The sequence below is a fragment of the Neocloeon triangulifer genome, unplaced genomic scaffold (assembly GCF_031216515.1).
Source record: "Neocloeon triangulifer isolate White Clay Creek 2 clone unplaced genomic scaffold, ASM3121651v1 ptg000010l, whole genome shotgun sequence".
Taxonomy (NCBI): Eukaryota; Metazoa; Arthropoda; class Insecta; order Ephemeroptera; family Baetidae; genus Neocloeon; species Neocloeon triangulifer.
The window spans coordinates 1,399,852-1,427,026 of record NW_026775552.1 but is presented as its reverse complement, the minus strand read 5'-3'; the positions used below and the strand labels follow the sequence as shown (position 1 = coordinate 1,427,026).

The window sequence follows — 27,175 nt, the reverse complement described above, 5'->3', positions numbered from 1 at the left end:
CGATGCATTTGTTTTGTTTGCAACGCCAACTGCGCCCCAACAACAACAACAACAACATCATTAACATGCATTCACGGCTCACAACGTGTCCCAAATCCAAATTAATTCAGGCCTCACTTGTAGCGAAATTTATTTGCAATGATTTTTAAACACAATTATTCATCCCGATAGTGACTTAATTTTCTCGCACACAAAATAGATCTTTTTTAATTTGAAGATTAGTAGAATTGCGGATTCATCAACAACCGTTATGAATTTATATTCGTGCAACATATCAATTCGTGTATAACAATTAAAAGTTTTTTTTTATCTTAATAAAAGTTGTTTTGGCTTTTTCAATTGAAATTTATTATTTATGATTGATAAGCTTACGATTTATTGCACCACAAGTTATTTGTAAAGCGACTGAATTGTATAATATATGATTAGGAAACAAACTTGAATCGTTGAATGACCTAAATTTTTTCTGCTATGGTTTTTATTAATTAAAGTGAGATTTGAGAGAAATTCCGTCAAGTAATTTAAATTTGGAAGGAAAACTCAGAATTTACGTCCAAAAAATAAAATGCAACTTTTCTCCAGTCATTGTCAATTTTATCTCTTTACATTTATTTCTAGTTTTTGAAGATTTTTGTGCAAAATGAAAGTAGGTAATTAATTTTATCTTGTTAAAGTGTGTTTGGCGAAGGAAAAGTAAAACGACTCGGGTCAAATTCAGTTGTCCGTTTTTTTTTGAGCGCTAACTTTGCAGAAAATAGAGCTACTTGCGGATCCATAGCACGTCGTGCTAAGTTTGGCCTCAATTTTTTTTCAATGTGCGAAACAGAAGAAGTTTTAAGGAGAATGAAACAAGAGCGGGCGGGCAATAACGAGGAGGAGTTTTGGACAAAAAAGGAAGTGTTTTGAAATGAGAGCCGCCTTAACTTTCAAGTAAAAATAATTATTTTTCTTTTCGTTTTATTGGAAATGAAATATTTAATAAAAAAATTCAGAGATAAAACAGTGAATATGTAATAATTTCATAAAATTTACATATTTGAGGAAAGTGGGGTGAACAAACAGAAATGCAGTCGTTGCGATTTTGACCTAGATTTTGTTAAATAGGGCGCGTGAATAATTGCCAAGTGTTTGTTCAAAGTTGGTTGCGGCTGAAAATCGAATATTTCGCTCTCTGCGAATTCACGAAGTTTGCATTTCGTTCGGAGAAAATTCTGTGTCGATCGCATTTGAATTTGAAGCTTTGGTGGTTTGCAGACAAAAGGCCTCGAGTGCTGCGCAAACAAAATCAACTGCAGGTATTTTCCACTTTAATTAATCAAGCCTTTTGCAGCCGCCGCACTCCAACAACCCTTTCTGCACTTTTTTCATTCTAAAGTGGCCGCCATTATGAATCGGATTCGATCAATTTGAATTCTATAAACGAGATCTAATCGTGTTGAAAACTGGCTCGAGAAAAGTACGCAACCGCTGAAAACAACATTTTTGTTAGTAAAGAAATCGACCAAATATTTTGTCTTTACTTCAATTTAGGGTTGAAACATAGATTAAAACTATTTCATTTTATTGTTAAATTTAAAAATGAATTTGTATCTTTTTAAATTATCGATGAGATTAAGTAAAAGATACAAGAAAATTTTAGTCAAACCATAAATTATTATTGAACAAGCAATAGTGATTCAGTTATTTTCCAGCGTGCAGGTTTATTATTTCAAATTGTTAATTTCTCAATCTTCCAACCTTCCTATGAATTTTAAACTTGAAATAGCTTTAAAAATTATATAATTTAATAATAATTAAAGCTTCTAAAAGATCCCCTTTTGAAGTTTTCCTTTACAAATGTTTAAACAGAAGAAGCTCAATTTTTAAGCATGATAAAATATTTTTTATTTGAATCTTGTTAATTGATTGTCTTGACTGCGGAAAACGTGTTTTTATTTATATATATCTTGAAATTTCCTCGTCGTTTGGGGCCGGTGCAATGGAAATGGAGCAAACATGTTTGTTTTTCCCACGATTTGGCGCGGCCGTTTTGTGCTAATGTCGCGCAGACACGCAAATCTCACTCATCAAGATCTCAATTTGCGAATCGCGTTTTCTTTGTCGGAATCAATCCATTTCCGTTTAATTGCAATCTTTGTTCTTCGGCGAAAAAGAGAGATGGACGGGAAATAAATTAAGGGGCAGTCGAGCGGCAAATTAGGCCCAGGAACGGTGCAAGTGAGCAAAAGTGATGAATGGAAAAGCCAATTGGCTGCCAGACCCGTTTCAACCTTCAAATCCAAAGGCTCTGCGATTTTCTTTGCGGAAAAAAATTGATTCCTTCAAGTCCGCAGCGTGAATTATTTCAAGATTATCAAAAGAAATCAACTTAATTTGGAAAAGAAGCAACTTTTTGGGCGCAAAGTTGAGTTGAAAAAGTCCCAGGAAAGGTTTTTCAGTAAAGTCTAGCAAAAGAAAACAAGTAAAAGGTATTTTCATTTATTAAATTTTGAATTTTTATTAACTAATAGAATTATTTTTCCCTAAAAGTGTTTGCAATGAAATGAGAATTAAATGAAGCCAAGGTCTGTGTAAAAAATTCTTGGAATTTCCGATTAAAAAGTTATTGAGCGCCGGGAGCCCCGGGCCGAGGAGGAAAATATTTGTGGAGCTGCTTTCGTGTCAGCCGCACTGAAAGGGTCGCTCGATCGGCCGTGAAATCTACCCGGAGATGAGATTTCCCATTTTCCGGCTTTTCACTTTTCCTCACCCCGTCTCTTGAATCTCAATCATAAGAAGCTTCTTATCCCTGAATTATCTCGCATTTTTTGTTTTTAAATCCTGGCAAACAACTTATTTCTACCAAAACCTTTTCCTACGCAGCAGTAAATTTAATTTGTTTTCTCTCTCTTAAAATGTAAGCAAATCGATCGTTTCGCTCACGCAAAGTGCACGCTTTTAAATTCTAGGGCGTTGTTCTTCTCGCGCGTCTGTTTACACAATTCGCCCCTCCAAACAAAATCCATTAAAACAACACCAAATTCCTCGCAACAAAAAGGAAAAAGAGGAAGATAAATGCAAATTTCCTTGGCGGGAATTTTTTTCATAAAACCGCACCAGTTTTAAGTGGAAAATTCTTTGCCACTGTCTTGAGAAAAGACGAGGCAAAATATATATCAACAGGTCCAACCATCAAATTTCACCCTCGCAGTTTATGCAGAGAGATGAAATAACGTATTTTTTTTATCAACCTATCTTTTTTTCGCTCAAAAAAAGTGAAATTCCGGTTGATGAAGAAATCGATTGTAAAATCAATCCAGAGATACAACAAAGTAAACTTTTTCAAAAACATCTGCTATCAAGGTTGAAGGGAGATTTTTTATTCTTTCATTAAACCACAAGGGAAATAATTAAATATCCGTTTATAAAATTATTGCAAGAAAGGAGAATACAAAATTTAATGTCAAACGTTGCTGAAATAAGGAGCAAGAAAATAATTTTGCGCTCCGATTCCATTTTCACGACATCGAAAAGCGTCAAAAACAGATTTTTCTTTTTCTTTTGTGTTGACAAAGAAAACAATAATTGTTGCGAGTTGAGTGACGCGTGGCTTTTGTTGGCTGAAATTTGGTGTTATTGCCCTTTTGTCATTTTCACCGACTGACGAGAGCGAAACAACACCTTTTGCGTGAGTCGCACACAAAAGAACATTTTCATTTATTCGTTGCCAAGCAAAGCGGTGATTTCCCACTGTGCCTTTGCGCGACTTGAACAAAAGAACAAGAAAAGTTGCTCTCTGGGAATTTACATGAAAAAAGTTTGTTGCGAAAACACTCGCAGGGGACAAAATTGAATTCTCGTTTTCAAGTTTCACTCGCAGCTCTTTGTTTTCATTTCGCTGCAACAGTGGCGACTGAGGTCGACTCGGAAATAGGCAATCGACACAATCGTCCGGCGCCCCCTCCTTTTGCATAAATCGTCACCTATTTTAGGCGCGTGGAAAACACTGGCAAAATTTAAGTGACAAATAAACCCAAATCATTTGAGCGGAAAATCAAAATATTACTGATCTCACAGACTTAAAAATTCACTGCGATTTAGCCCAATTTTAAAATTTATTTTTGACAGCAAATTTTGTGTTATTCTTTTTCAAATTTGACGCGTACTTTTAGCTTCGTTGAGTATTGGAGGGATTGTTGCTTTTTTAACATAAATTTCAAAAGTTTTGATTCTCTCCAAATTATAAATTTATTTGTATTTTTTTTATATACATAAATGCTATTTTGAATCTGATCAAAAAAATTATAATATTGAATTTATGGATAATGTATTTGGGCAGAGAATGACCAATGATACATTTATTAACATCATTTGCAAATAAATGTGATAAAATTATCTGAAAATTTATGCTCTATGATTTCTCTGATTGAAAAAATAATTATTTGAGACTATAAAAAAGCAAACTTTGGGAATACCTGGAAAAGTTCAAGTCTCTTTTACAATTTTAATGCAGATTTTTGGCTTTTCTAATTTCACTTTAATGAATAATAATGATCTATGTATGTAATGCAAATTACATTCTAAATTAAAATTGAAGAAGAAAAAAAATGAAAATTTGATGAATGTTTAAAATTTCAGCACAACATAAAAAGCTTTTATTTTAACAAAAGTGCCAGTATAATTGTTTTGATCAAATCACGCTCCGCCTTTAACACCCTTTATAGCTGTATATTTGTTCCAAGGTCCGCGCATCAGCAACAATGAAAAATGATTTGATTGTTGTTTGAGCTCTCTGATTGGGTACAAGAAAAGTTGTACCCAATCAGAGAGCTCGACAACAATCGAAATTTTCTGACGAGCGGACCTTGATTTGTTCTGGTCACGACGAGTGTAATTGCGTGTGCGCCACAGGTGTGGAGCCGAGTCGGATTTGCAAAGGATTTTCGATCCGAGTTTGCCTCGATTTGGCTTTGCGCGGATTTCTCGCCGAGCTTTTATGCATTTTAATGCGAATCGACGACCCCATTTCGATCATCCCTCCTTTCTTCAGCCCACTTCAGCCCTAATTTAATTTACTTTTCCTTCCCAACTTTTCGCAAAGAAATTAGCATAAAACGCAGCCACTGTAAACTTGTCTCTCGTTGTTTCTCTTTACTCGTGCGCGAGGTGAGGCAAAAATTGAGCTGGAAAATGCACTTGACGCGACCTCAGGCGCGCTTTTCCAATTTCCATAATTTCAATTCGCGCGCGCGCCAAATCAACTGCTCTCACGTTTCCACATGCAAATCGCAGAGTTTCGTTTAAACATGGCGCAGAACCCAAGTCACTTGACGGAATATCAATTTTCGGCGCGTGCCAGGTCAATTTCTCCTTTCCTGCGACCTGCTTAAAAACCGCGTTTTTGTTCAACCCTCTAAAGCTTCAGTAAAGTTGTATTTATTTCTGGATTCGTCCTCTTCAAATTTTAAAATTTCAGTGGAATCTTGAACAAGCCGAGGTAAAAATTTAAATTTGCAGCTCTGCGAATAATTCTTGACACGGTTGACTAACTAATTAAACGGAGTCGTCGTTAAGCTCACGGAAAAAAATTGTAATTGGAAAAGGCAGCTGCAGATAATTGTCCGCGCACACAACGAGCGCGATTCAGAGGTGCTGGACCAAAGTCACTCTCACGAGTGCAGCTTTCGCGCCGTGTCTCGTTTGTTTCGCCTTAAATGGGTCGAGAGATTAAAGAGCTTCTATCGCACAAAGCGGCTGTTTTCGTTTTTGTCTTTGTGCAAAGACACTCTCGCAGTTCTTCCAACTACCCAGTACAAGAATGACACTTTAAACGGTTATGCAATCCGCCTGACACGTCGCCGAGGCCAGTTGCATAACCCAAATTACTACAGGCGTTTTCACTCGTGTTAAAATGTCCAAATTATCTTTCAAAACGTGTTCAAGTCGTTCAAGTGGTTCAAAATTAATTCCCATATCATCACTTTTTAATAATATTAAGCTTGAATTGGGGTTTAATCTTAGAATTTGGTAGGCAACCATGCAATTATTGGACAATTTTTGAAATCTGAGGTCACAAGAAGTTGATTAGTGACTTAAAAGCTGAAGGTCATCAGAAGTTTTGTGAAGAAAAAGATGAAAATATTAATTGGGCGATCTGATTGGTCCAAAAGGTTCCCCCCACCACCAAATTAAAATTGGCTTTAAAACATAAAATGCTGCAACGTATCATTGGGAACGTCAGGCTGCAAGAAATCCTTTGGTGACCCTAAAGGTCAAGGGTCAAGGTCAAAGCGAAATGTTTCGAGTGACCGTTGATGAATGTAATTGAAATTCCAATAAATTCCTTTTTCGACTAAAAAAAAAAACGAATTCAGATAAAATTCTACTAAATGTTGTTAGCAAAAAGAATTGCCTCGCTGTGGTTTGAATGAAAAATGCAAGGGCAATCGAGGGAAACGGCCGGAAGCTTTTAGCGGCAAAACGCGTTGGACAATTAGTGAATTTTGCACAACACCTGCGAGCGAGGTCAAAGGGCGCTGCGAATCTCGCGACCCCTCGCTGCTCAAATTGCAATTTCCGGCGACGCGCGCGCGTTCATCTATTTTCGCGTCGGGAATTTTACGAGTGTAAAAGGGAAGCCTGATAAGAGCGTCGTTGTTTCCTGATAAAGGCAGCAAAAAGCGGAACTCGCACAAAACACTAATCAGCTGAGTTAGGGCCCACTTAGCAAACTTTACTGCCAACTTTTTAACACACACAGAGACCAGGTGCGCAGATAAGACTTTTTAGCCTTTTTTATCGGAGCGGCTCCGAACCACAGGAAAGAACAACAAAAGTAACAGGTCGGCTACGGACGCTGAGGAACTATCAAGTGCATGAAAAGCTTTTTATTATTATTATTATTATTGTTCATTTGTCCGCATCGTTACAAAAAGATTGTTTTCTATTCAATTGTTAAAAACACATTGATTAAAGAAGGTATTGTTGGACAAAACGGCACCACCACTAGCAGAAATGTAGCTAAAACTTCCGAGAGAAAAAAAACGAGATTTTTATAATTAAATCTAATTAATACGAAAATCAACATCCAATTTTTTAAATAACCAACGAAAACCGAAAAAAATTGTATATGTATGCAAGATTTTCAACTAAAAATGGCCATTTAAAAATATTTAATGGTGGAATTTAAATTTCTTTGTGCTTGACGTGACATCATGAGTGGTCAATTCGCATCGACCTGGAAAGGTTTGTCGTCTCACCTCACTCACAGCCCTGTCTGACAGTGACAAACTGTGAAACGAATTTACGCCTGCAAACCAGAGCGTTCGTTTGTTTTGCGTCTTCTCCGGTGCGGCCGCTCTCGCCGGATTATCGAGTTATGCATGGGGCAGAGGCAGGTGTGCCAGCCAAAGGCTCAGTAATTGCATCCACGTTGGTCTCGCAGCACCAATGCAATTAAATGCAGCGAGCCGAGAGAGCAATTAGAAGCGCACGTCGGATGCAACTTTGAATTAGTTAAAATAATATAAAGAAAAAGCCCTAAATTGGGAATTATTATATGTTTTGATGGGTTTTTTTAAATTTATTTAATTGCAATCATATCAAATTTCTTTAGTTTCGATTGAATTTTTTAAATTAATAGGATTAATTTAATCATATAATAATGTCAAAGCACATTTTAGAGAAGTGAATTTATTTGAGGCATTGAAGCGGAACTTGGCAAGAAATAAGCAGGTTCATAAGGAGTTGACAAAGAGGTGAAAGTTGGGCAATTATTGCGGTCTCGAATTAGGAAGAGGAGCGAACTTGTCGAGCGTGGTTTTGCCAACTTTTAATGACGAGTGCGGTTTGGTCTTTTTCTCTTTAACTTTTGCACGAGCGAGTGCGCCATTATCCGAGCAATAAATTTGCGAACCCAGTGCGGCGTGAATCGCTTTCGCTGCCAAAAGATAGCTCGTTGTTTTTTTTTAACACCAGTGAATGTGAAATTCAGAAATTCACATGAATTCCGATCAGAGAAAAAGAGCTACATAAGAAATTGCCTCTTTCGGCTTTTTACTACTTTGCTTCCTTTGCAACAACTTCTTTTGTGTCCTCATAAATTTCCCACTTTTTGCCACTCGCTGATTCTTTTATTCGCGATTTGCGTATTTAAAGGGGGACACAAAACATTTTCAACTCAATAAATATAGAGGAAAAAAGTGTAAATAAAAATAGGAAACGTTTCCACGCATTGCGGTCAACTGTGCTGTGCGGCCAAAGAATAATAATTCAAACAAACTTTTGTCGCAGAAAAACCTGTCAATTTTTTTTTTTATATATATCATGAACGAGCTCAAGCTTTGAGGCAAAACTCGCATAACATTGTAAATCCTGGAAATTAATTACACCCTGTTGGCCGAACACAAATCCTGAGAACTAATTTCGCTTTTAATTACACGCAACCCTACTTTACGACCCGCCACGGGACCAATTCATCCCCTATTGAAATCACACCCCCAAAATATAATAACAAGGCAAATTTTGTTTAATAAAAAATTGTCCCAGACTAAATTTTTGCCACTTGCATTTTTCTCATTACCATAATGAAGCGCGGAATTGGGCGGGAAACCTCGAGGGGGTGCAGATTCATTAACAGCGGGGGATGATGCAGGTGCCGCCCCTTCGGTGTTGATCGCGCCGCGCAAACAAACCAACAAATTCATCTGACAATGCCAAAGTTTAATCAATACTCGTCCCACTTGCACGTCACAGCCGCCCTAATTGCAAAAAGATCGTCACGACAAAACCCAATCGCCGATTTTCACACAACCTGCGTGTGTAACTTTTGAAATCCACAATTATTATATTATAATTTTTTTTTACAACTACTCGATTTAAATATTGCACAAGGAATGGTTTGGAATCCGAATCATTTGGAAATTTTCAAAGACTTAAAATTTTGGCCAATTAAAACTTTGCGTTTTTCAAATTCTTTTGTTGTAATTTGAGTAAATTTTCATTCCAGTTTTTGGTTGACAAAATGCGTGGATTTTTTTCTTCATGAAAATTTTGGATTTTGTGATAATGAAACGAGCTGCTCTTGAAGAGTTCCTCTTTTGTTTTTCATGTCATTTCGCAAATTGCAAAAGATGAAAGGCGCGTCTTTGCTCGCTCGGGCCTAATTACCGTGCTTCTCTCGAAATTGCCTGGCGTTGTTTGCCAAAGATTGTTATTATTTCGCACTGCAGCTGAGCAAATATTAAGCAAGTTTCCCATCCGAAAAGGAGCCTCTGCATGGAATTAATTGCGACCGCACCTTTCTGGAAACTTTCCAAAAGTTCCTTTATTATTTCGCTGGCGAGCAAAAACGCCGAAGCAGAAATTACGAGCGAAAAGCAAGAAGTGTCACCGCAGCAAGGGAAGCGGAAGCGCCGTGTGGGGTCGTCGCTGCTGACAAACATCCCTTGCCTGAGACAGATCCCCCCCCCCCCCACCAGCTTACGCAGCAAATCCACCCTCGCCCAGGTCGAATTCAAGCTCACAATTTATCCAGAATACTAAAGAATCACAAAGATTTATCGACAAATTTCCAAATAATTTCATTTTGTGACCACATCTTATGTCCAAATTTAAGATTGCAAGAGTCTATTTAAGAGAGTTAGCAATTTGAAACTCATTTCTTAATATGCTTGATTAATATAAAAGATTTTATATTTTTGCTTGAAAATATTTGATTTTTATAGTGACGCAATGAATCGAGACAGTTTGAGACTCAATTTTTGTACAGAGAAGGAATTTGTGTGCGTCTGCGACAAATTTATTACTTCGCAACTGGGATTGTAATAAGCTTGAATTGAAGCTACTTTACAAGATCGGCTGCTGCTGAAAGCTTGATATATTAATTCCGGTTATTGAGTCGCTCGATCCCATTCTTCTTTCTCTCTCTGAAGGAAGCAAAGAAAGAAAAAGTTCGCTAATCCCACAGTCGGTCAGTCCTGCCGGCCAAGGCGACCTTTTCCTCCTCTTATCGCGACTGCAGGATTTATTTTCACCCTGCAGATGATTTATCAAGCATTTTAAATGTGCGGCGACTCGAAATTCAATTTTCTGCGCCGCAACCGATATAAATAATAATTCTGGGCACTTGCCAGGAAATAATACTTTACGTGACTGAATCAAGCGAACGGGCAAAGAAAACACCTTTGCATGCGTGTCGAGTCTTTTCATACTATATACAGAGTGAGCAGAATTCAAATTTCATGCAGTCTATTTTATCCCAGCTTTTATTTCAAATAAAACTTTTTTTTTAAATTTGGGAAAAGTTTTTAATTCCTATTCATTTTGACTTCTCCGTTGCATTTTTGCATTATTTTATCACATATATTTATTTGTCTGTAAATGTGACGTTTTGATAAAGATAAGGGAAAAAATTAATTCAAATGCAAACCAGTTCACAAAACTAAAATTTTCTGACATGAAAATTAAACTAAACTTAATAAATTTTATTTAAATTAGGATAAAATTGAATTTTCAGCAATTTTAAATTGTAGATGAAAGTGTTTCAAAATTTTTCCATCTAGTGCTGAATTTAATTCAATTTTGTAACGAACTCTAAAATTAAGTATTAAAAACAAATCACAAAAAGATGTTCTTGGAAATGAGCTTTAATTTGAGTGATTTTCTTTTTCACGGCGAGTTGCAAACTCTTTTTCGCACCTTTCGTTGGCGCGCCATTTCGTTTTGCGACAAACAATTACTTTCGTGTGCATCTGGTGCGAAGTTGGCGAGCGAGACGCAAAGTTTTGTTTCGTGACAAGTCCAAAAGTTTGGGGCCAAACGCGACGATTCTTCTCTTGATATATTTTCTCGTCTCATTTCCTTTCCGCAATTATCGGCCTCAAATCGGTTTTCCATTTGAAAGTAAATATTATTTCGCGGGGACGGAAACGACGAGAAGAACAATTCCTTTTCCACCGAAATGAGAAAATAAAAGGTTGCGCAATCGGAAAAGCTGAAAAGCATTAGCATGAGAGTGGGAAGAAAAATCAATTCTTCGCAATCAGCACGCATGTCATGTTTCCATCGTAATTGGACTTTATTTGAAGGGGGACAGAACAAGTCCTTGTTAATTGTGGAATTCAAATCAACTCCAATTTCCACAATATAAATATCTGTTTGTTTCTCAAAGTGAGAGAATAATTGTGAAAAAGCAAAGAAGCTTTAAAATTGACTTTCCTTTGTCGCGAATAAATCTTGGAAAATAATAAACTTTTGATTAGTAAAAGGAAATAGCATAAATCCAAGCGAATATTTCAAAACAGCGCATTCTTTGATTTACTTGCTTAATTTGAAAGCCCGTGATGCATGAATTTGGATTTGATGGCCCCGTCGCATGCAACGAAATTCCCAACTTTCCTTCTATCATGATCTCAGCGACGTTTTGATTCAAAGTTATGCTTTCGATTGCGGATGCTTTTTCGCCTTTCGCTCCGACCTGGCTCGTTAAAATCTGATTATTCGCGTGTGCCATTAGCGAACGGAAAAGAACTTCTTTGGCCGGAACAAGAGAGAGAGATAAAGTCTTTGATTTTCCCGGCGCAGCCACTTTTATTGCTCAACCGCTCCGCAGATATTATCTCCCGATATGAAAATATATGAACATGCTCAAGAATCACATCAGAGGGCTTTGACTGGAAATAAAACAAAATCTTGTATATCGATTTTGCTGCGAATAAAACGTCTTGTTCGCTGGAAAGTATTGCTGGAAATTCATGCAAAGAGTAGGTTCGAAATCAAAGCTATGAAATCACTTTTTGTAAAGTTTAGCAGAATAAAAACATTAAAATTATATTTTTTGACTAGAATTTTCACATATATATATATATATATATATATATATATATATTTCCAAACTTTTACAGCTCAATATTTCACAAATATCTTTCAAAACTTTTAGAAACTACAAATTGAAATAAGATAAAAAAAAACCGTCTCAAACAGTACAAGAATTTGATCAAAATTTCTCCCAGTAATTTATGATTTATAACAACTCTAAAATGTAGTGGTAAATAAATAACAAAGTAGCTTTTATTTCTCTTGAAAGAATATTTTTTAACTCTATAAATCATTTTAATCTCACAATTTCATACCCCGCGTGTTGTGATTTATCAATTTTAAACATCTGTGTTTTGGTTAACAAAGGAACAAGAACATTATTTTCCATCAGCTCGCGGCTGTGATATCTTTTACTTATTTTTCTTTGTGTGTTGCTTTAGCCGAGTGGTGCCCGCGGCTCTAAAAAAATTCTCAAGCGATTTTATATACTCTGAGAGGATTGTGCGAAGGAGAATAAATAAGCCGCTTCCACTTTCCCTCTCCTCCATCCAACAAATCATTATTTCTTTTGAAAATTGCAGAGCACGTCCGAATTTACGACTTAAATTGCGTCAAGCTCAATTAGAAGAGGAAAATGGTGAAATTATTTGGTGCGAAAGCTTTCTCAACGAGAAGTAATTATTCAAGAAAGGAACCGCGAATTCGATTACTCGAGTGCACTCTGAGCTGCGGGGATGAAAACAAACGAGTGCTGCAAAGAGACAGACGGTCCCCAGACACCAACTTTTCAGCTCAAATTCAATTTGGCTAAGATGAAGCGCACAATCGGATTTAAAATGATAAATGTGCCTTGTTTTTGGAGTAAATTATTTAATTTAATTGTTATTCGTTTAAAATGTTGACCAGCGAAGTTAAGAGACCTAATATTTGAAAAGCTTGTTGAAAAATTTTTGATTCGTATCCATATCAAATAAGTTTAATTGAGACGCGGAGGATAACAAGATGAGAGGTGCGCACCATATGTCTTTTGACTGTTAATTAATTTGAGGCGCTGAGGCTCAAGTAAGAAGATTAATAAGAATGAGGTCGCGCCACGAAATTGCCTCGCTTTTGCACCCGTCAAAGTTTCAATAGAGAAAGCTTCACGCCTTTCAATTGCAAATCAAACAGAACAATGGTAAAAGGTGGTTATTAAAAGAGCTATTCCCGATTCACTTATAATCATTCTGATTATCCACCACAAGTTCTATTCATAACTTCTGCCATTCAAAAGCGTTTTAAGACTTTTAAGTCATAATGAGCATTTAATCAAAGATAATCGTTTTTGTATAAAAGGTTGGATAAAACTGAATAGGTCGTTAACCATGCAAAGCAATGCATCGTCGGAAAGCTGAGGTCACGAGGAATCAATTGAAATCCTGAAAGGTCAAACTCGCCTCGATATTTTGGAAAAAAAAACGACAAATTCAGAACTGAACGATCGATCTCATTGGATCGAATAGTTCCCCCACTACCAGAATGTCTGAAATGATATTGAATTTAACACTAAGTGTGAAACATCTTTGGAAAAGTCAGGTCACGAGCAATCGATTAGTGACCAAAGTTGAAACTAGCTTTCCATCTATAATTAAAATATTTGATCACATATCAAATACAAATGGCCGAAATAAGTATCTTTCTTCCGAATCTGATCATTTGGCCAATTGCATCCTATTATTGACTTGGTCACAAAGCGCCACTGACCTGCGGAAGTCCCTGCTCCAGCAAGCGTAGATGACCGGGTTCATGGAGGAGTTGATCCAGCCGAGCCAGGTGACGATGGCGCTGACGATCTCCTCGTGCTCGATGCAGCCGTGGCACATGCCGCTAAGCAGGTTGACCACAAAGAAGGGCAGCCAACACACGATGAACACGCCCATCACGATGCCCAGCGTCTTGGCCGCCTTCTTCTCCTTGGCGAACTTGGCCAGCCGCCGGCTGAACGAGAAGTTGCGCACGTTCTTCGAGGCCACGCGACTGCAGCTACTCTCGCCGCCGGCCACGCCCCCCTCCTGCGACGACCCGCTGCCCCCGTGCCCCCCGCCGCGGTGGATCCGCAGGGTCAGCTCCAGCTCGCTTGACCCCATCATCACCTGAACAATCGGATAAAAACAAAAGAATCTATGAGATCAGAGCCAAATGGCAGAAGGGTGGGGGAAGATTCCTCAGCCAATTCTCAGACTGATTCTCAAGAAATTTCACGGTGACCTTGTATTTTTGGTCATATTTCGATTCCTCAAGACTTGATGTATCTAAATTGGTCCAGTTTAGGAAGGCTTATTGAAATGTTTGCCCATTGCGGCGGCCAGCGGCCAGTCCCGCACCCTTGGGCTGGGGAGCACTCTTTTTAACAGTGAAACACGTTTGGCTTCCTGGGAGACACTGACTTGTTATATCGGTGGAAAATTACAGAATAAATGAATGGATGGCGTAATGATGAATGATTGACAGGTGTGAATGTGTGTGAAAATGAGAAATAGGAACTTGTACAAAATCTGAAAGTTACAAACGTAGCAAAACTTCTGAATATGAGGCTTCTGATTGGCTTTGCTTGCTCTATAACGGTTTTTGAGGTTTCTTTGGCCAACTAACCTGCTTGGATCCGAGCTTGAGGCTCCTGGTCTGGACGGCGGCTGCGCGGTAGATGCGGCAGTAGGTGAAGACCATGACGAAGAGCGGCAGGTAGAAGCTGATGGTGGAAGAGAAGAGGAGGTAACCCAGGTTGTCCGTGAAGGGACACTTGAGGTCGGGCACGGGCCGGCCCTGGCGATCGAGGCGCCACCACACGATGGCGGGAAACGAGATGAGGCTCGAGCAGAGCCACACAGTAGCGATCAGAAGCACGGCGCGCTTGTTGGACATGCGGTTGGGGTAGGTGAGCGGGTCCGTGATGGCCCAGTACCGGTCCAGCGACACCACGCACAGGTTCAGGATCGACGCCGTGCTGAACAGCACGTCCAGCGAGCGCCACGCGTCGCACCAGTTCAGGCCGAACACCCACTGCTTCTCCAGAACCTGCACACACAAAATTTACATCATTCAATTGTGCAATTTTCTATAGGAAAACAAATGTAAAAATACAAAAAATTAAATTTCCGTTAAAATGAAAAGCTTCGTTTCAATGATGTTAAATCTTGGTTCAGATAGATATTGGGAATTCTGTCACGAAAATTTTTAAAAATAGTCGATTATTATTTTTTATTTCTCCTATACATTTCAAAATTTTTATTCAAAGTTGCTTGTGTAGGACCAGCACTGTTTTAAAATTTGATTAGAAAAGTCGTGTTCTTGCCCCTTTTCAAATTCTTATCAAATTTGATATAATTTATTTATGCTGTATATTCAAATTAGAACCACAAAATGCCACGGATGTTGAAAAAGCTGTGGGATTTTTCATACATTCCGGTCTGTTCCGGTCCACTGAACCGTTGTCTCATAAAATGCTCACACCGGCGGCGGTTTCTGCTCTCTGCGTTCCACACCAAGATTCCGATCACTCCATTTTTTATTTTCCAGCTCTCTGTCCCCTTCAAACCCACTCTAATGGTTCTTTCTCTGCAATAAAATAAGTGGCACAGCCAACATTTTTCAGTCTTTAAGCTCAGCAGTATCAGATCTAATTGTGTGAAAATTTGCGTTCAAAGTTGCGTTTTGCGATTAAAGAAAGAAAATAATTTAAATTTCAAATTTATTTAAATATCAAAATAATTTTACATTGGAGGCTTCAGATATTTTCAGGTAAAATTAAGTTTTAACTGCAATCCTTGCTTCTTCTAACGCAACTCGTTTCTTCTCAAGTTCATTTCATTCCTTTTTTGTTTTACCTGCGAGGCAAATGACAAAGTGCTTTTGCATAGCGAGCGGTTACTTCCGTCGTGGCGACATAATTACTCCCTCGCTAATTTGCATACAAAAGGAAGTTGATTAATTACGAGAATGCAGCAACTTGCTTTGCTAGTTCTCCGAGTTGATTTTAATTACAACGAAACGCGCGCTACGATCGTAAAAGCGCCGTAAAATTTTCATGCCTTTCGCTCAAATTAAAAGCAAAAAAATCTTCTTTAATGAAGAGAGCGGCGCTGGATTTGCCGGAGAAAATAAACGCTTTATTTACTTTGGAGCTCACGTGTGCGTAAAGTCTCTTGTCAGATTACTTGCAAAGCCGGCCGGGTCTCGAGTTTATTTAGCAAAGACACACTTTGGCGCGCGAGCAGGTAGTTTAAAGGGGCTTCTGTTTGCTCAAACCTTGGAGCAAACTTTGCTTGAGCCCCTTCTTTTTGATTCAAACGCAAGTTTCAGCCTTTTATTGCGTTTCGGCTAATTGTCAAAAGTTTCATTTGTGATTTTCATTAATTAGATCTGCCAAACTCTAAAATTCATTCCCAAAGAAACTTTAAATTGGTTCAGTTTTCGCAGGGAGTTAACATTTTTGATGTTCCTTTCATAGGAAACTTTTGTAAACAACAAACTTTTTTATTATTATTATTGTTATTTAAAATTTAAGAAAGATATAAATAATGGCGTTGACAAGATCTGGAGACGGAAGGTGTGTTTGCTCGAATGCCTCGGCGAGAACAATTCCGAGCGAGTGAACTGCTCACGAGGGTCGCTGGCTGGCATTGTATCAAAAACAAGGACTTGTGGAGCTGCAGCTGCCCTGTCAGCCGCACCCTTCCACGAGAGCCTCGCAATTTACGGCCCCAATCGCAAACTTCCCGACACGCATTATCAGATTTCACCTCCGTGACACGTACCATCCCTCGTCAACCTTTATAGTTTTTTTTCTTTGCAATATTCTCCGGATTCCGTCGAAAGTGACACCAAAAGCGCTAATTAATTTTCTATAGAATTCAATCTCTGCTGCTGAAGTAATTCCGATAATGGTCGGGAAAGGTACAATAATCAATGCTTATCCCCGTTTTAATTTTAAAATGTTTCAACTTTATAAAGTTCAAATTTCAATCACATTGAATGATTTGTGTTTGTACAAAAAATATATTTTTCTTGATGGAATTTGTGGTTGTTGTTCATCTTTTCAATTCAATATAATATTAATTATAATAAACCTCTTACCTGTTGTTTATTCCTTTGTCTCAAAATTGTTAGACTGGTCATTTTATTATATTTATAGCTCTTGGAATCTCAGCAAATTAAGCGCATAATCTTTTGGCATACAATTTCTCGTTTTTTTTTTTTTTCTTCTTCCACAGCTGATTCAGATCATTTTCCAAATAATTTAGTCATTTTAGTTTATTTTCATGTTTCTCAAAATCAAGCGTGAAAATAAATTTAAAAAACATTATGCGTTTGATTTTAATTCCAAAAGATTTAATTGTTTTACAAAATGAAAAACTATTTTGTTTTTAGGAGTTTTGTTGTTGTTATTCATTTCATAATTCTGAACACATTTAGAAATTTAAGTTTGCTGGAATTTTGCTTAAAAATTTACTTAAATAGTAATGATTTCAATGTATGCTTGAGAGTTTTAAGTAGTTGTAATCGTCTCAATAATTTGCAAAATGAAAATGTTTCAAGAGATTATTATCATTTAATTAAAATGAATGACTAGAGACTAAATTTAATTGAAATTAAGAATCGTTTATGTAAAGTTTATAATAAATTTAACTAATTTCTCAATTACATAGCAGCAGTTTAAAAAAATCCTACAAATTTACTTATTTATTCATTATGTAATGCTTCAAAATCAAATTTACCTTTAATTAGTATCTAAATAAATTTAAAGCTTAAAAGACTATTCTCCTCATAGACAAGGTCAAATCAAGTTTGTTGCAACAATGTTGGATAAAATTTGCATTTATTTTCCAAAAAACGGCGTGTGGAGGCTTTTATTCGAGTTTGATAGAAAGTGTAATTAAAAAACCGTTCCAAAAAGAATAAAAACAAAACATCATCATTGTTGGTGATGAGATTGAGCAACAATCAAATCTCGTTTCATTGTTGCGAAACTTTTAGAATTCTTCAAATGTTCTACTGCCTCAAAATTTGATTTCATTAAGGACTTCTTATTGACATAGTCAAATCAAGTCCTTACAACAATATAAACAGATTTTTGCGATTGTTGAAAGACAATTGGAAATTTTAATCACCATTGTTGTAAAGACTTGATTTGACTATATCAATAAGGAGTCCTTAATGAAAAAAAAGTGGTTGTTGACGTTGTTGTACCTCGTAGAGCGCGCTGAAGGGCATGACGACGAGTCCGACGAGGCAGTCGGCGACGGCGAGCGAGAGGATGAAGAAGTTGGTGGCCGTGTGGAGGTAGCGTTCGCGCACCACGGCCGCGATCACCAGCCCGTTGCCCAGCACGGTCGCCGCCGAGAACAGCAACAACACGGTGGCCAGCACGACGTTGTCCACATAGACGTCGTCCTCGGCCGACGCCGCCGTCTCGTTGGCGCTCCCGTTCACCCACGACGCGTTCATCTCCTCACATTTTTTGACAAAACTCACAATTTCGAAACGTCGGCAACTCGCGGCACTCGCGGGACCGGCGGGTTGCGTCGTCCGACCGGCAGGCGCTCTTTCTCCGCCGCCTTTCCAACCGCGACTGCCGACCCGACCCCAGATCCGAACCAAGACCAAGCGCGGCTGCGCCCTCCGACACCACTCGCGAGCAAAGTTTATGCCAAATGTCTTTTCAATTTTATAAAAAAAAATTGTTTCCATTTTCAGCGAGATTGCCTTCAGATGCGACAAGTTTAATATATTCTTAGAAAGTTCTCATTTTTTTATAATACTCTGATCTCATGTAAATGGGAGAGACGAGAGTCTAAAAACAATATTCCAAATAATGGCTTACTTATCAGTTTGCAATTTATTTTCATCTTTTCTGTCTTTATTTTTAAACAGTTCCAGAAAACCATTTCATTTTGTTATTATATTTCATCTGTTCTTGTTACTAGCCAATTTTGGTTTAATTTTCAATTAATTTCCAGCTTTTTAGTTAAGCGGAAAAGCTTAAAGGCCTTGTATGGTTATGTTTTGAGGAGGTTAAATCCTGGTACCAATGCTTCAGATTTTGCACGCCCTTCAAAATGATACCATAGTCATCACTCCTATGGCACTCCGTCTTCATGCGAAAGCCGAAAAACGAATGTCCGTGCGGGCGCCATCTTGGATTTTGGGGTTTCCTGGTTTTTTAAGGCAAATCATTATTAATTGCTTTGTCATCATTACTTAATTTTCAGAACAATTGGAACTATTGATTTGCCTTGCAAAACAAAAAAGACCCAAAAATCCAAGATGGCGGCCTTTCGGAATTTATTTTTTTTGCTTTTGGATGCGGATGGAGTGATACAGAAGTGATAAATAGAGTATCATTTTGAAGGGTGCGCAAAATCGGATCCATCCGTACCAAGATTGACCCTCAAAGAAACGAAAATTTTTAAACCCTTTAAAATAAAGAGCGAAAGTAAGTACGAAAAGTAAATAAAACTGCATAATTTTTTGGCCGACGTTTAAAATTCACATTTAAAGTTTGAAAATGGTGGTGCATCTCATCATTATTTCATTTGGTGGAGCGCGAACGTGCTTTAACCGCTTTCATGGTTTCGTCGCAAACTTCCTTGCCACCGTTTTTTGCTCACTTTTGCTCTCTCTCCAGATAGACGGAACGAGACAAACGTTTGCTCGCTCGTTAGCAAATCAACATTACAGTCGCTCTCTCGGTTTGTTTAATCATCCGACGACACACTAACGACTCATCCGAGCAAATGAATTTGGCAAATTTTGCATCTGAATTTTAGATCAAAACTTTTGTTTTTAGCAAAAATCAGGTGCTGGAAATACCTGCAAAGTAAATTACAATTAAATATAATAAAGAGTCTTCTTTTTTTGTGCTTCAGGAAATTAAAGCAAATATGTTTTTGTATGATTCTGAAAGGATGCTCCTCTTTAAAGCGAGATTTCGCAAATAAAAATTGAATAAAGCATTCTCATGAATGGGAAATTGTTGGAGCTGGGAAAATAATTAGCAATTGGCTGCATCGCCACGCATTGAAATGAGAGCTTTTTCATTCAATTATTTATACCTGGCTCGCGTTTAATGCTTCGTATCGCGTGCAAATTGCGGCCAAACAAAAAGAGCTACGTTGATTTTAATCCGGCGAAACTCACGCTCCAGTTTTCCCCTTTTTGCTGCTAATTTTGATCGAGTTGCAGAAATTTGGAGCGACATCGGAAGATGGGCAACCCGCGTCATTTTCGAGCCCAGCAGGTTGCATTGCCAAGTGAATTTTTCCATTTCTCAACGTGACGGTGCAGAAAAATTTTACGGACGGATTCGAATATGAGAATTGAGGGAATTAGAACAAAATCAAAATTTTTTACCATTCCTCTTGCGAGGCTCAAAATTTGAATAAGTTTAAATTGAAAATCAATTAAATTTGTAACGGAAGTTTGAGAAAACGGGTTCATTTAAAAAAAAAATTGCCTATTCAGACTAAAAAGTATAAAAAGTTTCGGTCAGATTTGAATTGTAAATTTTGCCTTTCCCCATTTTTGTGTTGCTTCACATATGGAAAGAAATTTAAACCAGACAAAACCGAAAATAACCCTCACATATTCCAACAATTTTTGTTTTTAAATCTGGCAAATGATTATTGACGATTGTTGCTCCATTTCCATTCGAATGAGCAATTTTTGTGACTCGCATTTTGCACATTTGTGTAGCGAAAAGCCATTAAAACTTATTAAATGCGCCGGTCTGTCTCTGTTCCTCGCGAGAATACGTTTTTCGTTCGAATAATTTTTCATCTCGCCAGGACGAGCTTCGCGTCAGGATGCAAACTTTGCTCGTTTGTCGCGCCAAATAAAATCGGCAGCAAAGATTGGCGCGCACAAAACGGATTTGGGGGTGCGAAATATCTGTCGGATTGTGTCAAACGCGCCGGCTAATGGGATTATAATGGCGACGAGTTGGGGTTTTGCCACCATAACAAGCTCCGGCGTCTCTCACATTTCAAACGTTGCACAAAAGTCGTCACATTTTATAAATTGATAGAGCTGCATTTGCAACAAAAATCGTGACAAGATTCAAATTGATAAAAAAATATTGTAAATCCGATCAAAGTTATTTTAGTTTATTTGATCAATTCAAATTTTGACTCTAGTAAATTCCACGTTTAATCAGAATCAAAATTTTTGAACCTTTACAGATGAAAAGGGTGAAATTTGAATGAGAATTTAATTCCGCGACGGATAAGTATTAAAATTTTGATGAATGGATTTTATTTTCATTTCGCAGTCGAGTTTTCAATCAGCTTTCGTTTCATTTTTCCCACGGGCTTGGCGCAATAATGGAGCAGCAGGTGAGAATTATATTTTCAGAAATAAATCATCGGATTAATTGGTCCTGAATTTTTGCTCCGTGAACCGACACGAAGCGCCAATTTTTATTCCACCGCACTTGCGGCGGAATTCATAATTCGCGGATGGGCAGAAGCGGCTTTTTTTCCAAACGTCAAACTTTTCCCTCGAGCGCTGCAGCTGGCGGCGGCGAGGACACGTCTAATCAAACGATCTCTCTGAGGAGCAACTTTGGCCCTGCCAAACCACTTTACCATGCGTCATTTTACAAAATGAAATGTTTTTGAAATTAATTTCTACTGTTCGGTGTACAAAGACACTTTTTTTAATTTAAAACAAATTTCCATAAAAAATATTGTAATTTGACATGAATTTATCCAAACTCAATTGTTCAAAATCAAATGAATCATTTTAAAAGTTCCAGCTTTGCTCATCTTTCTTCTCTGTTGATCTCGGCTTTGTAATCTTTTCTGATCAATTTCTGCGCATTAGCAGCGAATCAGATTAGAAATCAGCAGGAAATCAGAAAAAAAAACACGATTGATTGGAAAGCTTTTTTCCCTTGCTCTGAGAAGAATTTAATAAAACGCGCGCCAAGCTCAAGATGATTCAATTATTACATTTTTCCTGCCGCTGCAAGAGGAAAAAATTGTAAATCCAGTTTTCCTGTTGCATTAAAGAAACGTTTTGCTCGATTCTGCAATATTTCGTGAGAAGAAAACCTCAACAGGTTTCAAATGTGGATCGCGCCTTTTTATGGAACAGCGAGAAAGTTATGCAAACTTATTTTGAATGAGAGGAGGAACGGATGTGAGGGCGATTTCGTAATTTCGTCGAAAACTTTTCAACGCAGCCAACTTTTTGTGTAACAAAAATTGAGAGATTTCTAAAAAACATATTATCAAAAAAACCGACGGAGGAAAGAAGAAACTTCTGAAATATTTGATGAAATTTAATGGTTTAATTTTTAATATCATTTTCGTAAAACAAAAAATTATTAATTATTCCAGCGCAAATTGAGTATCGGCAACTTTACTTTCCTTGTGGCTTGTTAATTATGGATCAGCCGCACGTGTCATCCGCCGATCAACATTTTTTTTTTATCAAAACCAGCCACGACCTCGTGCTTGAATATAATTTTTATGAAAGGAGCGAAATTGACAGCGCGGAGGAGGCGCAGGAGATAATTTCATCCCCAGAGGCGGTGGCAACCAATTAAAAGAGGGAAAAGAAGTCTCGCCAGGGCTTGCAGAAATTAACAATTTTGATATTTTTTTTTCATATACACAACCTGAGGATAAAGGATTTGATCAAATTGTCGGTATTTGGTTTAAAAAAAAAACTATAGTTTATCAAAAGTTCCCGTTCCTTTACTTTCCCGAGAGCGAAATTAATTGCATAATATGCATATTATGGTCCCTGAAATAACGAGGAAATCAAGCAACAAGAAGATCGTTTCTCGAAGCGTGATCAATTTGGTCCGTTTTCATTATTTGCATGTGCACGTGTTGCGAATTAATTTTGGCCTGTGACGAAAAGCCCAATTCATATCTCTGTGAATTAGTGGTTTGTACTTTTGAATTGGCCGAAATTGAAGACCAAACTTATGCTTTGAAGTGGCGCTTTTCAAAGGAACATGGTCGTTTCCACGTGGAATTTCATAGCTTGTTGAATGCAATTTCCAGAAAGGATGAAAAGCCCCGGCGGACCCACAAAGAACGAGACTTTTCAACAATTATGAAGATTAGCGCAAAACTTTTTCAAGAAGAGTTGCCAACTTTTAAGCGAGACAAATTGTCCAAAGCCTTTTAATTTGCACCAAATTACTTTTTGTAAAACCAGAATTCTTTTAAAAATAACTTCAAATTCCCACCAAATTTAAAAAATTTATACAATGGCCGGGTCCGAAATGTCAAATCCTGATCTGAATCCCGGAATGAAATCCCGGTTTTCAAATCCTGATCTTTTTGTGGAATTAAGGTTTACAGATTTTTACCGTGTATCACTCAAAGATATTCGAGATCAACTTTTTCGAGTACCAGCACCAGAAATTTGCATTCCACCGCAGTAGGCCGACTTTGTTTTGGTTGCGTTTTGCCACCCAACTCGCCTCACTTGCCGACGCGGTTGATGTGACGCACGACAGGTGGCTCTGTCAGCAGCCGGCTGAAATCACCCACCACAGGGTAGCGAGTTTCATCGTTAAATTTTGAAAATTTTCTTTTCTTTTTTAAATTATAATAATTGAAAAATTCTTTCTCTTGCTAGAACTAGAAACCATAAATTTTGGATCCAGTTTAAACATTCTGGCCATCATCTGGCCAATATTGCCTATTGCCTAATTTTCTTTTTCTTCCGCACCCAAAAAAATTTCGTTTTTGGTCTACTCCAGACCGTTAGAAAAGTAAGAAAAAAAATTAAAATTAAAAACAAAAAAATTTTGATAATTTTAATATTTATGTATCGTGAAAATATATTTCCACGAACAAAAATTGCATGATACATAAAAATAAAAAATTATCAAAATTATTATTGTTGTTTATTTGTCAAAATTGTTACATCACATTGTTTAACATATAAATTGTTGAAAACATTTATTTGGAAAAAAACAGAAATTGTTGGACAAAACGGCACCACCACTAGCAAAAATTTTGCAAAAACTTCCGAGGCCAAAAAGACCCCATCCGCCGCAGTGAGCCTCGGTTGACGAATTTTTTTGTTTTTTATTTTAATTTTTTTTCTTACTTTTCTAACGGTCTGGAGCGGTCTGGAGTAGATCAAAAACGAAATTTTTTTTGGGTGCGGAAGAAAAAGAAAATTAGGCAATAGGCAATATTGGCCAGATGATGGCCAGAATGTTTAAACTGGATCCAAAATTTATGGTTTCTAGTTCTAGCAAGAGAAAGAATTTTTCAATTATTATAATTTAAAAAAGAAAAGAAAATTTTCAAAATTTAACGATGAAACTCGCTACCCTGTGGTGGGTGATTTCAGCCGGCTGCTGACAGAGCCACCTGTCGTGCGTCACATCAACCGCGTCGGCAAGTGAGGCGAGTTGGGTGGCAAAACGCAACCAAAACAAAGTCGGCCTACTGCGGTGGAATGCAAATTTCTGGTGCTGGTACTCGAAAAAGTTGATCTCGAATATCTTTGAGTGATCCACGGTAAAAATCTGTAAACCTTAATTCCACAAAAAGATCAGGATTTGAAAACCGGGATTTCATTCCGGGATTCAGATCAGGATTTTGACATTTCGGACCCGGCCAATATAATTTGCTCCTAAAGTGCATAATTGAATTCGAATAACTTTTGAACCCAAAATTTGTTTCTCGGTATTTTTATCACATTCAAACTGTAGAAAAAATGGTGGCCGGTAAATTATGCAGGTCATCAGATATAGCGAAGGTGAATTTCCAGGGAATTTGGCCGCGCAAACGAGATTGATTGAAACCCCGCCGAAGAGCGCAGTTTGATTTCATCAGCAAAGTTTCATCTCCCCGAGAGAAGTTTTATCTAAAAGGGATTCTGTTTCACATTCTGGTGCGGCGATTGCAAAACTTTGCCCAGCGAAAACTGTTGCTATTGATTTTGGGTAACGATCTCTGCGTTTTTCGGCGGCCTTTCAACTGTAAATCGAGATCAAAAGCTTGATTCGTTTCATAAAACTCAGAAATTGGAAGCTGCAAATTGCATGAAGAGTTTCTTGTCGATTGTTCGATAAAACCCGCTGGATATTCGCTCTCTGCTAATTAATTAACAGTCTCTTGTTTTCTGAAGCAACACTTCAATCACCCGCGCCGGCCGCAAAATCGATTGAAATTTTTCAGCCAAGTTAATTTCGCCAACCAAATCGTTAAATTATTTGATTAAACTTTCTCCTGATTATTTTTTTTGTCTACTGCTGAATTTATCTCTCTTTCAATTCACTTTTTATTTTTAGTTCATTCCGACCAAAATATGAATTTGGATTAAAAGGATCAAAAGGACAATATTAAATTCTTAATGAAAAGTAGGAGCAATTTATAAAAATGAGTTTTTATTTCTCAAATTTGAATTTCTTCAGTAGAATTTTGCTGAATTGGCTTTCAAAAAATTACTCACTTTTTACTTTTTTTAAAATACCTTGTAGTTTTTTTGAGTTGCAAATGAAAAATCAACTTCTGTCCTCGCCGAAATTTATCACAAATTTATTTAAACAGTTATATTTGTAAAGAAAATTTCAACATTTGGAGTAAAAATATTATGAATTCATTGTTTGTATAATCATTTTTTTTTTTTATTATAAGAAGTGTTTGACAAACTCTTGAGAACTAAACAACTGCAAAAGTGACGGAAATAAAAAAAATTCATCCTCTTTATTTTTGTTTCCGACGGACAATGTTGGCGATGCAGGAAAGCAGAAGTTGATCGCGGCTTTAGATGAAATGTTGTTTTGATACTTCCGCAGACGTGCATGAATATTTTGAGATGAGAGAGCCTCTTTTTTTCTCCCCTCCCTTTTTTTGGTGGCGTCATCAGGCTCCATTATTTTTGCACCGAGCTCCGACTACAATGGCTTTTCTGCCCCGGCATATCCATATTTACATATGAACAAGGCAGCAGCTCTGCACTCGTACATGTGAAGAGGAGGAAAAATAGACCGAATTAGGCTCCGATGTGAAAAGGAAACCTTTACGAAGAAGCATGCGCGTGTTTTTTGATGCGATTAGATCCGAGCTAAAGCCGAGTTGGAATGATTTTTCTGCAAATTGTTTTTCTTTTTGATTCGCGAAGACGTTTAATTTCTCTTTCCCAGAATCATATAAGGAAAAATCATTTATTTTTAATCCTAAAGAGAGACAAGTGATAAGATTTTTTTAAATTATATCACAGTGAACTTATTCTTACAAACTACTTTATCTCTTCTTTACAATTGTGCCTGGAAATTAGTTTTCCTTTTACAGAGAATTTGCCTTAATATCAATGTGAAATAGCTTTTTTTTAAACAATAAGTCGGTTTTAAAAAAAACTGACAAATATAAAGAATAAATTTTTGCTGGTATATAATTGCAACATGCATTTTTCTAAAGGTGAATTGTGACAAAAGAGACCAAGATCACATTGAGATTTAATGAGAAGCAACGGTTACAAGAATCAAGCGTTTGACTGGTCTAAACGGTTCCCCCTCCACCAAATTCTTGCAAGCTTTAAACTATCAAGAGTGACGCGTGACGCATCGTTGGAAAGGTCATATCACGACGAATCGATTTCAGCAGTGGAAATTTTTACCAAAAAGGTTCAATCTTTATATGTAAGACTGGAAAATTTCGCCAAATTTTTAGAAAATCTGTTTCGTATTTCTAGTTTCAAATTCTGAGAGTCGATTTGGAATGCTTGAACTTAACTTTCAACTGTTCTTTACGTAAATCTTTAAAAAATTTCTTCTGATTTCACAATCAGGTTCTGCGATCCTGTCCTATTTTTTAGATCCTCCTGAAACAAAAGTTAATTTGAATAAAAAGTCGTTGTGATTTCAAAATTTTATGTAATTAGCGAGTCAAAGTAACTCTAGTGAAATTCAAAACAATTATTAAGGTTGATTTCAAATTTGAATGAATTTTAGTCCGAAATTATTCTTTGAATGCAAATAAATTTGAAAAATAAAATCCTGACCATTCTCTTTTATTACTGAATTTTGTTCAAGCGAGGCGGAACTGGTTCCTCTGATCTTGGTTTTGATGGTTTGTAATTGGCCTTCACTCGCACGCGGCCCCTCTCATGAATTAATTTATCCGGAAAAGCGGCCGTTTAATTAGATCGGAAGAATTTCGCAATGGAATGCAGCAAAGGGGGTGATGAAAAATCGCTGCCATAGAAGCAAGGATTGCGTTGAGCAGCTGGCATCGATTGCTTTTGTTCCAGAGATGTACTTTTTTCTGTGGAAAATTTATTTGCTTTCTGCAGGAGAGAGTGAAATTGCACGAGAGAGAAAGATGGGAGGGCAATTTGGTATATTCGTCGGAGGAGGCGTCGT

At 37.3% G+C, this 27,175-nt stretch overlaps 1 protein-coding gene and 1 long non-coding RNA gene across 4 annotated transcripts in view; one reads left to right on the top strand and one right to left on the bottom strand.

Annotated features, from left to right (window-relative positions):
• The window catches only part of LOC132195800 (dopamine receptor 2), a 34,594-nt gene extending 16,224 nt beyond the window's left edge, over nt 1-18,370 (bottom strand). The window contains exons 1-3 of the mRNA XM_059618012.1: nt 18,022-18,370; nt 14,428-14,850; nt 13,540-13,928 (exon numbers count right to left, since the gene is read on the bottom strand). Of these exons, the coding sequence (XP_059473995.1) occupies nt 13,540-13,928; nt 14,428-14,850; nt 18,022-18,279 (1,070 nt within the window). The 5' untranslated portion in view covers nt 18,280-18,370. The remainder of the gene's footprint in view (nt 1-13,539; nt 13,929-14,427; nt 14,851-18,021) is intronic.
• Nucleotides 1-27,175, top strand: part of LOC132195802 (uncharacterized) — a 77,861-nt gene that overhangs the window by 1,869 nt on the left and 48,817 nt on the right. The window lies entirely within an intron of this gene.